We start from the raw sequence: 15,229 nt of genomic DNA, 5'->3' as shown, positions 1-15,229 counted from the left end.
CTGACCTACTCTGGGGCATGTGGCATTGCAGACAGTCACTGACATCACAGCACACTCACACATATGTTTGCATGGCCGCCTGGGTGCAGCGAGCAACTAGGAAGACAACACGGGACCCTGTCTGCAGTTTGATTAATCTGGGATTTCTAATGTATTTTGCTTCTCCTTCTCTTTCCTTATAATAAAATAAAACCATATACTGACACAGACATGATGGAAAATCATGGTCTAATATTTTATTTTGTAAGTAAGTGATGCCAATAAATTAAATTTGTTTACAAACATCCCAGGTTCTGTTAAATACCTAGATGCTCAGGCATTAGTCTGAGCATTACAACAGCCCTTGCCGCCTTCCTTTACAGCAAGGGTAGTGATGTTCATGGGCACATCAGGGCAGGGAGGGGGGGGATACAAAATCACTGTCTTTAAACATTGTATGACATAGCAACTGTTCTCACCTGGTGTCTGTAAAATGAACTGTCTGAAAAAGTACTTACACTTGAAATAGATGCGAAACAACTACTGGATGTCTTACTGATGTGGGTTTTGGTTGATGGAGTTTTGCCTTACTGTGTGCAAAGGTAAGTGCACCACGTGCAAGGCATCCAGCTGCAGTTATCACACTTGACAACAATGTAAAACCTCTATTTTGTGTAACTTTTTTAAAAATAAAATTTTATCTTGAAGGTCAGCTGTGGCATCCTGCTGTACTCTGCCTTGTATTTGCCCAGGAAGAAATGGAAATGATCTTTGCTCCTTTTAGAGCCCAAAGGCTTACAGAGGAAGGAAAGGTAAAGAATATTTGCAGATGTTTGAGGTAGATGGCAAACTGCCTCTTGCTGTACTTTTCTACTTGCATCACATTTTTTAGGATGGTTGTCAAGATGCAGCCTGTTGCTCAAGAAATGATAACTGAGTTGCTTCTGTTCTACGTTCGTCACTTAAGCTTCAGAGCAGTGAGGTAAGGAACACCCCACTGGTAGCTTTAGAGCAGTTACTGTTAATGGGTTTCGTTTTCTGTAATTTCCATCATATGAGAAGCTCAAGTAGATACTATTAATTTCATCTACTTATGCTTAAGGGCTATTTTTTAAACTAAAATAAGCAGATTAAGATTGACCTAAGAGCAGTGTGCCATACTTAGAGCATTTTGAACTTCTGTGGAAAGTACTTATTTCTAAACTGCTAAAACTCTACCTTAACTCACACACTAAGTTTATTCACTACTGTAATCAGGCAGTGTTCAAGTTCAGGCAGCTTTTGCAGCCTTTGTGCTGGGGGTCCCCATCACTGTCGCTTACCTAGCATGACCCTGTTGCTGTAGCATTGCCTACAGCTGCGCCCATAAAGCTTATCCCTGAGAAAGCCAGTCTGAGAGAGGTTATAGAACAGCACAGCCTTGGAGGTTTTTATTACAGGGTATGTACAGTTAAGTGTTAAAGTACACTGCAGTACAGCCAGAGCTCAACAACGGCACAGGTGGTCAAAGGCAGGTTATGCTACAGAAGATTTCTGTGGAAATCTGAGAACATTTTGGATATTTTGAAGGGGAAAAAGTAGATAGAAAGTGCCCTGCTAACCAACAGTATTAAACCACTGAAGATCACATATTTAACAAGAAATTCTAAAGTTGTTTCTGCACAACTTCTGGTCCCATGGGTGTGGATGCCCCACTCCCCAAAGTGAATAGCATTAGTAAAAGAGTGCTTGTGACAGCCAGAACACATATCTAAAGTTACTGCTTTGCAGTAGAAAGCCTTTAGATAATGACAATCCAAGTGCCAGGGAAGCAGTGACATCAGAGCTAACCTGGTGGCAGAACAGCAGCTCTCCTGCCTTCCACCCCTCCAACACCCTTTTTGGAACAACACTGACAAACACGAGAGAAACAAGAAACTACTTCATTGCCTCTGGCCTTATAGCGCAGACAGGCGTATCCTTTTCTACCTACTGTAACTTTTTTAGAATAAAAATTTAATGGGAACTCCATCTGAGCTGTGTAGGATAGACCAGATAATGCAGCTGCCATCTGCACAGTTTACTGTTTCAAGATAAGCACAGATAGGCATAATTGCTAGTTACACGTGGAGCTTGACTGGCTTATTTATTTGCTTAGAAAAATATTTACAACATTCGGATTCCCATTTTTAAATAATTCTTAAGAATGCAATACATATTTTTGAGAAATTCCCACAATACGGAGTCTTAATACTGCAAATGAAGGACAACTATACACAAGCTTAACAGGTAAATAAGGCAGACAACTTAATAGCAGCAGTTGAACTAAAGCTGAGAAATTGTCACTCTTCCAGCTGTTTTGGTATATTGCAGCAACTCAGACAGGCAATAAGGAAGTTCCCAAGAAGAGCTAAACAAATTAAGCTATGAGACCCTGTGTAAGAAGGATGTCACCTTTCCTGGTGCCTTCTTTCTCCTTAATTGCTTAGCCTTTGTTTTCCATTCTTCATACTTCAAAGCAGTTCTAAAGAATGTACTTCTGCATATTTTGTTTTTCAGAATTTGAATACCTATGAGCTACTATTAGGGAGTGGAGGAGGAAAGTATGAACAACAACACAGCCCCACATTTTCAGTAGGATATGTTCTAGCAGTGTTGCATCCAGCCTCCCACCACCCCATAGGCAGCATGGAACAGGTTCGCTGAAGCTGACAGTGGAAGCAATGGGCAAACCTGTAAGATAAGGCTTTATCTGACCCGTCTCCTTCAGTGCTTGGAGTTTGTGGTATGTGAGCTTAAAAGCTATCTCACTGTATCAATTCTACTGCTAAAGTTAAATGACTAAATTGCAACTTTGTCTTGCCAAATACACACTAGTAGGTACTTTGTTGGCCTCCCACAAAAAAAAAAAAAAAGAAACAGCTCCAAATAACATGTAATCAATTCACAGTACCTCACCTTAAGACGAAGTCCCCTAAATAAGAAACCATACCTAAACAGCCACACAAACTTCTTGTCAAAGTCTTTCTCAGTACAAAGACATCTATTCTTATCCATAGAAGAGCCTAGTTCATGTGAACACATGGCATTAACTTTACCAAGCACAGCGCAAGCTGCTATGCTAGCTCTCCACCTCCCTGTCAAAGCAAATTCAGCTAGATTCGCTAACTTCATTCTCAGGACTCGAGGAGAGGCTGCCTGTGATACTGACCTGGGGCTTTTTGGTTTTGTTTTTTTTTTTGTTTTGTTTTTGTTTTGTTTGTTTGTTTGGTTTTTTTTTTTTTTACAGTTACTGGGCTAGATGATCACATGCAAGTTAAAGAAAAGCTTTTACCTAGTTCTTTGTGAGAAGTAGTGTACAGATTTCTTAGCTCTGTTAATTTGAAGTGGACTAGGAAAACCATTGTCAGTTTCTGCCAGAAATCAAGTGTATTAAGTAGCATTGTAGTATTAAGCTACAATGTTTTTTCCTTTACAACCACTAGTTCGTGTGACAGTGCCAAACAACATTACATCTATTGCTACGTACCTACAGGGAGACTGCTAGTCTAACTAGCTTTTTAACTACTCTCTATGAGCCAATTGAAAACATTCCTTTTTAGTGCTAAAAGAAACATCTGTGCAAAGGGGTCTTTTGACATTTGTGTAAGTCTTTCCCCCTTTCTGGGCAACAAATTAGTCACCAGCAACAAATCAGTCATCAGAACATCTAATGTTATGGCTGAGAAGAAAGGGACTTGTACTTAGATCTGTGCTCATCTATTTCTTCCTTTGTTTTTTTGATACAGCTAAAGATTTCCTTGAAGAGTGCTTTATATTCAGGAAGAGTATTTGTGGAGCAAAGTGATTCTCCTGCATTCGTGAATTCTTGATTGTTAGCTGAAAGATCATACTGGGTATTTCCCACACTGTCTTTAGAATACTGCTTCAGTGTTTGTACAGCCTTGTGTTTCAAAGAATCTTCATCCATTTGACACTTCTTCAAAAGTTCCTCATATTTCACTTTCAGAGCATTATACTGAGCATCAACTTCATTGAGTACAGAGATTCCCCGCTGCTTCACAGCTTCAGCTCTCCTGATGCACGTTTCTTCATGGCCCCTTAGAATGTCTCCCCCTGCAGCACTACTCAGGAAATTTTCACTACTGCTCCGCTTCAATGCCTTTTTCTCAAGTTCAGGGACAGTCAGAAGCCCATCATCAGCTGGGCTCTGACCAAGCTCCCTTTCTAAAGATTCTTTAAATGAAATGAAAAAGGATTCTGGCACCAATTTCTCTGCATTGTGGAGTGTGTTTTCAGATTGAAGCATCTGTCGCATTTCAGCTACTTCCACTTCCAACTCCTCTGCACGAGCCCGATACAAGTCAATATCGACAAGCCTCTGTTCAAGGTCACAGTTCTCTTTCACCACAAGACTGTATTCCTCTTCCATTGTTACCCTCTTCTCTTTTTCTAGGTTGAGTTGGGCTTGCAGAACCGTAACTGCCTTCTTCAAGTTCTCATTTTCTTCTTCCAGAGGGTTTAGTTGACTATCCATTGAAGTAATCTTTTCTGCAAACACGTGATCATAAACAAAATACCTGAGGAAACAGAAGCGAGGATTGTTAATAGGAAATACAGCTAAAGTTTAGAAATACAGACCACACCTGAAGTTTTCCTGTCGTTGGTAAGTAATGACAGTTTAAACTCTGTGTTAACATATCTGAAAGTATACATAGCAGTCATCTTGCCAACCTAACAGTTCAGTTGATAATCATGATTGGAGTCTGCAGATACTTCACATGCCATCAAGCCTCTCAGCTCAAGCAGGATGGCAGCTTTTTAAACAATCTCAAATTACAGAAAAGTTTACTGAATAAAAGATCTGTAATTTCAGTTTTAAAGGATACTGCCTCCACATATTATGTGATACTCCTTCATATTTTTACCACATCTTTCACAACTTGTGTCACCGCCGACTGTGGAAACAAGCTTCAGAATGGACAAGGCAGTTCTGCAGAGTGGTAATTCCACAAACCTCTCACAGTTTGAAACAATCCACTTATCTTTTGAATTGTCACCACATAATTCCTTGCTTGCATAGATTAATTCCCCAGTCTCACTTGCATATACTGCTGGAAGCCCAGAAACAAATCCCATTCTCCCTGTTTGCAGAACTATTTCACTTCTTCTATTAGCTTCTAGCAGCGAAGACAGACTGGGACCATCCCCCAGGTGACTCCTGATGAGCATACAATGCAGTTCAGCTGGGTAGAACTGCTCTAAATTAGAAAGCAGCCCAAAGCTTCAGGCACTGTTTTACCAGCTTATAAGCATTGTTTTATCCAGTTTAACTGCAGCTACTACAGCAAGCCCACCTTGAAAAGAAGGTGCCCACAGATGTCCCAGGAAAAAGTAAGTTACAGAAAATATTGTTTAGGATAATTTACTTGGTAGTTATCTGTGTTTGTGCTTTATCTGACTGAAAAGAGGAAGGTTCACATTCTTGAAGGCTTTCTAGGCTACAGTTTCACACAGCTGGAGGCTTTGGGGGAGAACCTGTCAAGATATTAAGTAGAACATACTGTTGTTTTCCCACAAAGATCAATACAGTCTGCAGCCAGAGCACACCAGAAGCAACACCACCACACATTGCACAACTGTACAGATATTTTTCTAGTTGCAAACTTAGAATGCTTTTCTGCTACTCTGTTAAACACCCATGCTTGTATCTAGTTTTTGAAACTTTGCTTAAAATAATTTTCATTTTCTGTTTGTTGTGTAAGGAAAGAGTCTTACTGGCGAAGGTCGTACAGCTCCTTCAAACACGAGAAGCTGTGCATTGATCTTGGCTGGTCAGATCTCTCATGGTTCATCCGGCCTCGTCCAGACTTTTTCAGCTCTTCTACTTGCCTTTGCAGGTCATCTATGTGTGTCTGCAGATTTTCAATAGTCTCTGTCAAGCTAAAAGTGAAGGATCTCTGTTAAAGCATTTGACTGTTTAATCAAGGACAGATTAATTCCCATCTCCTCACATTTCAGCTTCTCCTCTGAAGATTGCTCTTTAGCCACAAACAACCTTTAAATAAAACTTTCAGTTTAAGAGTGTTGTAGAACAACACTAGACAAACAGCCACCAAAACGCTGCATTTATAGGCTTAGATTACTGGTTTTTGTATCATCAGTTGAGTAGAGAGGAGAAAAGAGGATGTTGCTTAGGTTTGTTACCTTAGTATCTTTTGTTGCGATGCTCTGCTCTCTGCAACTAGCTTTTGATTAGTGTCTTCTAGTTCTCTTGCTGTCACATCCAACTGTTCATAAACTTTTGCATGTTGATCATTCATTTGACGCAAGAGCTCCACTTGCTTTGTGAGATACTGCAAGACAACATTGCTGTTACAAGTTTATATTAGAAACACAGGATAGGGCTACTATTCTGCAGGTTTGTTCACATTCATTAAATAACTGCTATGTTCTAGAAATGTACATGTTCCAGTGGTTGCTTTGGTTACTACCCAGTTGAAAAGGTGCAATCAGTATCTTAGTTACTTCTCTTGTCTTTGTCACTGTGGTCAATGAAGGCTGATCAACCAGTCCTTCATCCAGATGACTTGGGTTGGTTTGTGAAAACTGTGTTTATCTGTTCAGCTATCCTTGCTGCAGTTAAACTGCTGCCAGTTCTACCACAAACCCATCCAGATTGGGTTTGTACTGCAGTCATCACACAAACCTGGATTTCAACACAGTTCTTCACAGAGTCCTTTTAAAAGTTGCAGTGAAATCTATCATAAGTTTTTAAATAATGTTGACCCAACAATTTTCTTAGCATTTAAACTGAAGTATTGGGTAGCACTATCTTGTGTTTTTTTTCTGCTTGCCTATGTTTGAATCAGCGTTAGGTTCAGCAAAACACATTTTAGGATGTGGTCACACCTGAGATTCTGAGGACTACTACGTGTCAGGAAGTAGAACCAAACTATTAGATTCAGCCTTTAATTACCTACAAGGAACTATTCCAGTCCACTGAACAAAAGTCTCCTGTGCTTTTTTCTTTTAAATACAAGTCCACACGAAGTGATCTCATTTTAACTCCCTTTAGTTTGATGGTTAACAAAATAACCTGCTAAGTTTCTAGAATTATTTCAGAAAGCCTGGAATTCTCCATGCAAGAAGTTAACGATCACCTAAGACTCTCAGTACAAGTGCCTTGTATTGTCCCATCTAGCAAAGGACTGAGCCAGTTTAAAAAAAAAACAAAAAAAACAAAACAAGCAAGAATTTGTATTAAACAGACTTGAGAACATAAAACCCAACCCTTAACTATTACATACTTAGTTGCTACATAGAAGTAATTTCAAAAAATAAGTTGTGTATTACTACATACTAAATGTATGAATGCCTACTGGACTTCCAAGCAGAACTACATCTCAGTACATACTGTCACATACTCAAAACTTCTAATATTCTGCTTAACCTTTCACCTCCTTAAAAGATCGATGTGTTTATATTTTAGGCAATTTAAGAACAGATTATAAGTTAATCTAGGACTAGTAACTGCTGCATAGACTTCCAGAAGATCAGCATGGTAGCTGTTGGCTAGATCCTTTTGCAGCCTGTGTGCACGTGACAGGATTTACACAAAAATAGTACGTGGATTAGCTGCAGAATCTCAGCATGACCCACTCCAGATTAACTTTTCCTACTGGTCACTCTCAGAAAGTGCTAGAGACTTCTTCGTATTTTCTTCACTTAATACAAGAGTGGCTGAACACAGAAACCAAGGTGTTGGTGGCAGAATTTGATGTCACCACTTCTCACAGTGGGCTTTAGTGGAAGTTTTAGCTGAGTGAAGATGTGAAATGCTATCTCCTTCATCTTGTGTCTTCAGCATCTTCAGTTCTGGTATCAAGTTGGCCTGGTGTAACCAGAACATCACAACAAAGTATGGCTCTGGTAACACCTTAGGAGTTCCCATTTGTTCATCCTGCACAACAGCTGAGTGCCCATCATGAAGCAGCAGTGGAGGCTTCACACAATGAAAGGAGAGCCAGTTCTTTGCACTCCAACTTCAGAAATACTAAGATGCAGACAGAGATAAAGCTGCCCTTTCAATCCAGCATTTATTACACCTGCAGCAATCAGTTTGCGGAACACGTGTCAGCTCAGAGGTCAGATATAATGATCCAAGGCAGTAAAACACTTAATATCTTAACTTTTAATATATCAACTGTAATATTAAGCATCCTGAAACCTTTGACCCTTCCTTGTTTTGTGCAGACAACGTAGTACCATATTTCAAAAAGGTTTCTTAAATCATTGTAAGTTTGGGAGTTTGCTGCCTGTAAGACATGAATTAGTAGGAGGAAAGAAGTCATTGCTTTTTTGCTGAAAAGGCTAGTTTAAAGCCTGGCAAAGTAGCTACAAGAGCAGTTGAAAGAACACCTGTATTGCAGAAACAAGCACTTCAAAATTAGGAACATCGAGCATAAACCCTGGAAATAGGGCTTGCACATTTTATCCTGAGCAGCAGGGAATTCCTGGTTCCCAATGGCTAAGCCAAGTTAAGAGAATAAATAAGTCTGTGTGAACATATAAGGACATGACCCTGCTACACACCAACTGCAGATCACTGCTAGAAGGGCTCTTCTCACCACTTCTTGTGCTAAAGCTCTCCTATGTAGAGACAAAATGAAACAAGATCTTAGTCGAATAAAACATCTAAAACCAAACGAGATACCACATCCTTAATAGCACTAGGCTATTTCTGTAAATGAATCCAACTTAGCAATCGTGTCTCTTTCCATGTTTTAAGATGGCATTATAATAGAGCCACTGATTAAGAAGCTCTGCTCAAGGATCCAGGTTAGCTGTCTACTGCAGAGTTAGGCTGTGTTATTTCAAAATATGTCGTAACTGTGTTAAACACTTCCTTATCAAGGCTGTCATACAGGAGTTGAACCTGGAGTAGAACAGTGTTTGTACAGCACACCTTCAAGTGTGCTATACAGTACACCATGAAGTACTCTCCAGATCTAAAGAATCAATCTTTCCTGTAAAAGCACTCATCTCAGTGAGTCAAGTCTCTGCATAAGTGAATACTAAAAAAAAAAAAAAAAAAAAAAAAGCTATAGCATTGGCAATAAATACAGGCCATTCCAGCCGTTGTGTCATCAAACGAATGTGGTAACAGTGTGATTCTTCGCCCTATTAAGTGACAACATCAAGGTATAAAACAAAAATGTTTTATAAAACAAACAAAAAGCTGCTTATTTCTATCAATGTGACTGTTTTAGAACACACCTATATACTTCTAAGTCTCAAGTTTAGGTTCTTTAAGTTGCCTATCGCTACAACAGTGATAAAGGTTTAAGTCCTAAGCTGCAGCTGTACAAAAATACTCTGACTGTAACCACATAAGTAATGCTTCCACAAGTGAATGCAGACTTTGTAAGAATTTAGCACACACCAGTCACAGCCTATTCCCTGTGATTCATACTAGAGCCAAAATGAAACACTGGACTACATTTCCATTACACTGCCAGAGTAATGGAGAAGTACTGAATATTTAATAAATTTAATTATTAGAGGCCGTGCATTGCCCTCAAATAGCTAAAAAAAAAAAAAAAAAAAAAAAAAAAAATCATTATATTGGCAAATGTTAGGTCTGCAAGAATAGAAGCACCATTAAAGAAACAGCCACAAATGGTCAGGGCTTTCCATGAAGTAACAAAGATGAGTGTTTCCAAAAGGGCAGCTCTGATTCTCCCCCCAAAAAGACATAAGAACATACCCCCTACAGCCTGTATTTAGGCAGCTACATGTTTTTATTCTTGTTGATTTTCATTTTTTAACTGAACTGTATTTCCCTTTACCCCCAGTAGAAATACATATCCTCCCATTTTACTTAAATCTTTATCACGCTTTTTTGTCAAGCATTTAAATTTCAGTGCAGTAATCATTAATAGTTAAAATAATATGAAGATGTTCATTTATTCATCATATGATTTTCATATCATTTTTACCCGACAAGACCAGCAAAATTTAGCTGTAACAATCCTGAAATAGCTTGTCTGTATAAAAAGTATCAGTCATGTCATCATACAAGCCGAATCCAACAGGAATTTTGTGGCACAAAGACTCCGTTAATGAGACAAATGGGTCTAACAATGATCAGAGCCTGGATGAGTTTTTGAGGCAGCACCGGCAGATAAAGGCCGACACTTTCAAGGAAACACTGATCAGATGTTGAGAAATCAGAACTCTCAACTTACGTGCTATTCTGCTGCATATCTACATGACTTACACCTGGATTCCTGTAGTATTTACCTCTATCTCTTGCAGTTGCTCTTGATTTGTTGCATACATTTGCTGTAAAGATTCTTCTAATTCAGTGTTGCGGTCCAGTAGCGTCTTCCCAAGCTCAGCAGCAAGGTGAAGATCTAAACAAAGAAGTCATTTGCACATAAGGTACAGACCCGATAGCATGACCTGTTTTTCAAGTATTTTAACCAAAAACTGACTGGAATTATTATTTTTTTAAATGACTGTGGTACCCAAAAATGAAGTTAGCTTACAGATGCATTGGCCATTCAAATACTGTCTGTAAGACAAAGACTTAAGTGAGTCCTGAAACCTAGAAGATACTCCAAATTCATGGCCATTCCTGGGGTCCTCCTTGGATGCTGCAGCCTCGGGGCAGATGCAGGCAGCCACCTTCCCTTTGCTCCCCTCCACCTGCCCTGTACTGCATGCACCTCTTATCGCAGCATCTGTTAACTATTTCACTGTGGTTGCAACAATCATGTTTTAGAAGAAGTACTCTTTAAGTGCTCATCAGGTTAGACTGAGGCCAAAGCTGACTGCACTCTCATATACTGTGCTGTTCTTCCCTATTGCCCCTTCACCAAGGAGCTTGGGTTGCACAGGATTGGGAGCAAAATGAAAGGTCCAGGCATTTGATGGTGAACTAGTAATATCAAAGACAAAACTTAAAGAAATGCAGCTATCCTGCCTTTCAAGCTCATAAATGTAGGAGACAGCAATTGCTTTATGTGCTCCAAAACACCATTTTAAGTGTAATTTGTTCAGAGGCACTTAATATCTCTATTTCGCTTAATCACCTCCGGGGTACAGTGACTGTAATTGTTTCAAATTAAGAAATAAGTCATCTGAAGACCCAGGTTCTTTCTCAAGGGAAGCAATATGAGTATTGCTAGATGTTTCATATTATTATGTTTAAAGATGCAATTTAAAATCTAACATAACATGATGAAATCAATACGGTGTTATTGCTAAAACAGTAATTAATCTGTGTAGGCATTACATGATTTCTAACATCTTACTTTTCACCTCCTTCCCATCACCTGGGCCTGACCAGGTTTCTCCTGCATGCAGGTCAGCCTTGTTAGTTCTCATATGGGTAGGAATAGCATCACTAATGGGAAAGAGGCAGAAGGAAGTTCAAGAAAAACTCAGATTGTCTTCAAGAAGCCTGAAATGAATACAAGACATACTGCATCACCTGCAGCTGTAGTTAGACAAGAAAACATTTTTAATTGTCACGTGATTAAGATGCCCTTGTTTTAAGGTGTTTCTTGTCACTTTCCTGCCCTTTTCCAGCCCCTTATCAGCTGGTTTCTGTAGCAGACAGAAGGCTGTTCCCAGGCTGCTTTGTGCTAACCTTCACTTTGGCAGCCTGTCTGAAATGAGTACTCGGTCCAGATACATAAACCAAAGACTGAGTTCAGACCAAACAGACAAATGTTCCTGTTCACTTGTCTCTGTAAGCTGTAGATGTCCAGTTCAGGACAAACAACAGCTGTGGTAGTCATTACACATTCTTTAAGGTAGGAAACAACGGGCTGTAGCTGTCAGACCCTTTGAATAATGTTTGTGGAATTTATTTACAAGTCACCCTGTACACAAGTTCTTGCTAGAGCTGGAAGCCACATGGCTCTCTGTTTTACACTTACTTAGCAGTTTATCCTCAAGTAGCTTTTTTGTTGTAACACCCCTTGTTGAGAAACACAGCCTACTTCACAGCTTTTTCCCAAGTTTTGAAGTGTTTGGATGAAGAAACCTTAAGTTCTTCCCATTTTAAAACAGACCTTATACATTGCTTATCTGTGGATGGATCACCTCCTCAGCAGCCCAACACCACTCTGCTCTATTGCATTATGGAGTACTGGAGTCTTCAAACCCACTCAGCCCTCCTGTGAACCTGGAGTGACTCGAAGTTCTCGTGCTACATAAATCTTCACCAGTACCCACAGTCTTTAAAGTCTGTCAACAATATTGGAATCATTCAAGACCACTCTTATTTTAACAGAGCAGAATCTAAAGAGCTTTAACATAATCCTCAATCCTTCTCAAGACATAATGTGCGATGGTATTACTTGCTGCCATTTCCCTTCCCAAAGGGAAAGTTTCTTTTTATGTTTAAATACATTCAGAAGTAGGTAGTGCCACTTTTAAATGCCCCCACACCTACTAAATCAAGAGGCATAGCCACATGGTGCTTTGAATACAGTGCAAATAACAGAATTCACTTTACTGTACTTTAATAATCATTGTGTTCATTAGAATGACTGAAGCACAGATGGATTACCATGGGAGAAGCCTACTGTTTGCTAATTATGGCAATTTGGTTTTGAGGGGGAGAAGACTAGGGTTCAATAACATGCAATGAAACCCTAACTGCTACCCTGGAACAGGTAAGAACTGAACCAATCTGACCTGTTCTGAAGTTAACAGTTTACAACGTAGAGAAAGAGGTGCACAGGGAACCTTCATTGGTCTAAGAATCACTGTACGATACTAGAAGCACACAGCACTTTTATGTAAAGCAACAGCTCTACGTCCTGCAACAATTTTGCTCCATGAAGATGTAAGCACAGAGTTTTTTAATAATGCAACAAGTCAAATTAGTAAACCTGTTCAGTCCTACTTGTGTCTTCTAACAGCTCCATCAGAAAACAAAGTATGATTTTAGTGATGGATCTTCCACGGTGTTAAGCCCTCACTTACAAGCACTTCTGTGCAGCCTTTCAGCAGTGTTTTTGTAGTTGAGAAAAAGACAGAACATGGCACAAAACTCTTACTTTATGCTTTCATAACCCACCTAGCAAAGCAATTCAGATGATTTTTATTCTAAAAATAAGTCTATTCTTTTCAATAGGAGAATGCCTTAGTAATATAGGATGTTTAAGTTGAAGTTTACACTTAAACTTAAACCCTTAGTTTTTCACTTAGCTACGCACCTCGTACTCCATGTTCAGCTTACTCTGCTTTGTTAAAGCAGGTAGCAGCAAGATGCACAGAAGAGCAATCACATAGAACAGCTCTTTTCCACATGTCAGCATGCAGCTGCAAAAGATGGATGTTGCAGGAGGGAAAGCTGCTCCCATCCTTACAAGAATTCCATGAACACTGTTTTCACCGACACGTGCCAGACAAGTCCACCTCTTGCCAAGGCAAAACCTTCTGCTGCACACAGAGGCAATGGAAGTTTGGCCAGCTGTTGCCCTCCCTGAGCTCTTGGGCAGGCTGGCAAGGGCTGCAGGTTTGTGGTACTGCACTGCCTGGTTGTTCAGTAATGCGTTCTCACAAAAACACTCCTTGATTTCCAAATGTGCTCTGATTCTTTGGGTTCTGACAAGTTTCACTTGTGCCCTGTAAGCGACCTCACTGCTCCACTGACACGCACTGATATTGCTTGGTTTTAGAACGAGGAGTATGTTCCAGACTGTAAAAGTCCAACAGAACGTTTTACAGACGTTCCCTTAAGGAACTTATCTGCATGTCAGCTCGCTCATCAGCTCATTTTCCTCCTTTCCCTTCTGGCAGGCTGTTCTATTTGGGCTTGCGAGAAGCTCATCCTTAGGAAGAGACGCTTCTGGTGCTGGGAGCGCAGTCAGTGAGCTCTAAGCACACCGACCCTGGAAGGAACACCGCCAGCTCCGGCAGGGAGCAGAGGCTGGGCATTCACTCACGGGAGAAAGAAGCGGAGTTAAAGCAGTAGGGCGGGAGGTCCGGCACCGCGCAGCATGGATCTGCTCTGCAGGTCTTGCACTCCACCAATATCGACGCGGTAAAAATACCAAACCCTGTCTTCAAATTTTCAACTCATCTTTTTGCAAACAGCAAACAATGGCTCCAGAATCTCGTTTAAGTGGTTCTCTTTATAACCTGTGGCCGCGACGGCATCCCTGCGCGCTGCGGACCGCCCCTACACACACCGTACACACACAGAGCAGCTCCTGCCCGCCCAGCGCTGCCGTCGGACGGTTCGTGCCGCTCCGGAGCGCCGCTCGGGACTCACTGCTGCCTTTTACAGCGAGTTAGCGTCCAAACGAAGCGGACGCCCGTCCTGCACGGCAGCGAGCTCCGAAGGAAACGGCGCGTTCTTTCCGTCACCGCAGATGACTTTTAACGCAGTTACATCGCTGTACGTCCGCGGTTCCACCGGTAACGCTTCTCCCTCCCGCGGGGCCCCACCGTCCCTACCCGGCCATGCCCCGCCGGGAGAAGACCGTGGAGCCGCCCCACTGCTGGCAGGGGCCCGGCCACGGCTGCAGCCGCCGCTCCGTCAGACAAAGACGGCCGCGCGGCGCCGGTACCGGCGGTCCCCACCTCCCACCCTCGGGCGCCCCGCGCTCCGCCGCCGCCCCGCGTCCCTCCGGCGGCCTCGGCCCCTCCCGCGCGACCCCCAGGTCCGCCCCGCCGCGGCTCCGGCTCCGGCTCCCGCCGCCCCGCACTCCCTCGCCCACCCTCCCCGCGCGCCCCCCGCCGCTCACCTTGCTGCAGGTCCTGCTGGTCGTACCACGGCTCATCCTCGCGGATCTCGAACTCCTCCACCAGGCTGTCGGCCAGCATCGCGCCCTTCCCTAGCGGACAGGGCGCAGCGCTCACCTCGCGCCGGGCGGCGGCGGGGCAGGGCGAGCCGGCTGCCGCTCCTCGCCTTAAAAGCCGCCTCCGGCCATTGCCGAACGTTTCCGGACTTTGCCGAACCTCTCCCCCTTCTGGTCGGGCTGCGCGGAGCCGCCGGCGACAACGTGGCACGCTATAGCCGCCCGCCCACCGTCGGCCCGCGATTCAAACACTACGCCCTCACCTCCTCTGCCGAGAGCCAATGGGGAGCCGCCCGCCGGGTAGATCGAAAGGAGCGCCGGCCAACCAGGAAGCGGACTCACGGCAGGCGGCCAATGAAAGAGAAGGAGGGGTTGGCCCTGGCCAGCCGGCCCTCCCCTAGCGTCCCGCTGCGCAGCCTCCGGGCGGAGGAGGTCGGTCGGTG

At 42.4% G+C, this 15,229-nt stretch overlaps 1 protein-coding gene across 1 annotated transcript; it reads right to left on the bottom strand.

The window, feature by feature from the left end:
• Positions 1 to 3,673: 3,673 nt before the first annotated feature.
• On the bottom strand, positions 3,674 to 14,811 carry CDR2 (cerebellar degeneration related protein 2; the record flags this gene model as incomplete). Its single annotated transcript, XM_079542651.1, has 5 exons — positions 3,674 to 4,538; positions 5,737 to 5,901; positions 6,166 to 6,314; positions 10,264 to 10,376; positions 14,733 to 14,811. 5 exons carry the CDS (start codon positions 14,809 to 14,811, stop codon positions 3,674 to 3,676), a joined length of 1,371 nt encoding a protein of 456 aa, XP_079398777.1.
• Between the last annotated feature and the right edge of the window lie 418 nt (positions 14,812 to 15,229).

This window comes from Tetrao urogallus (genome assembly GCF_951394365.1).
Source record: "Tetrao urogallus genome assembly, chromosome: 15".
NCBI lineage: Eukaryota > Metazoa > Chordata > Aves > Galliformes > Phasianidae > Tetrao > Tetrao urogallus.
This window is presented reverse-complemented; position numbering and strand designations above follow the sequence as displayed.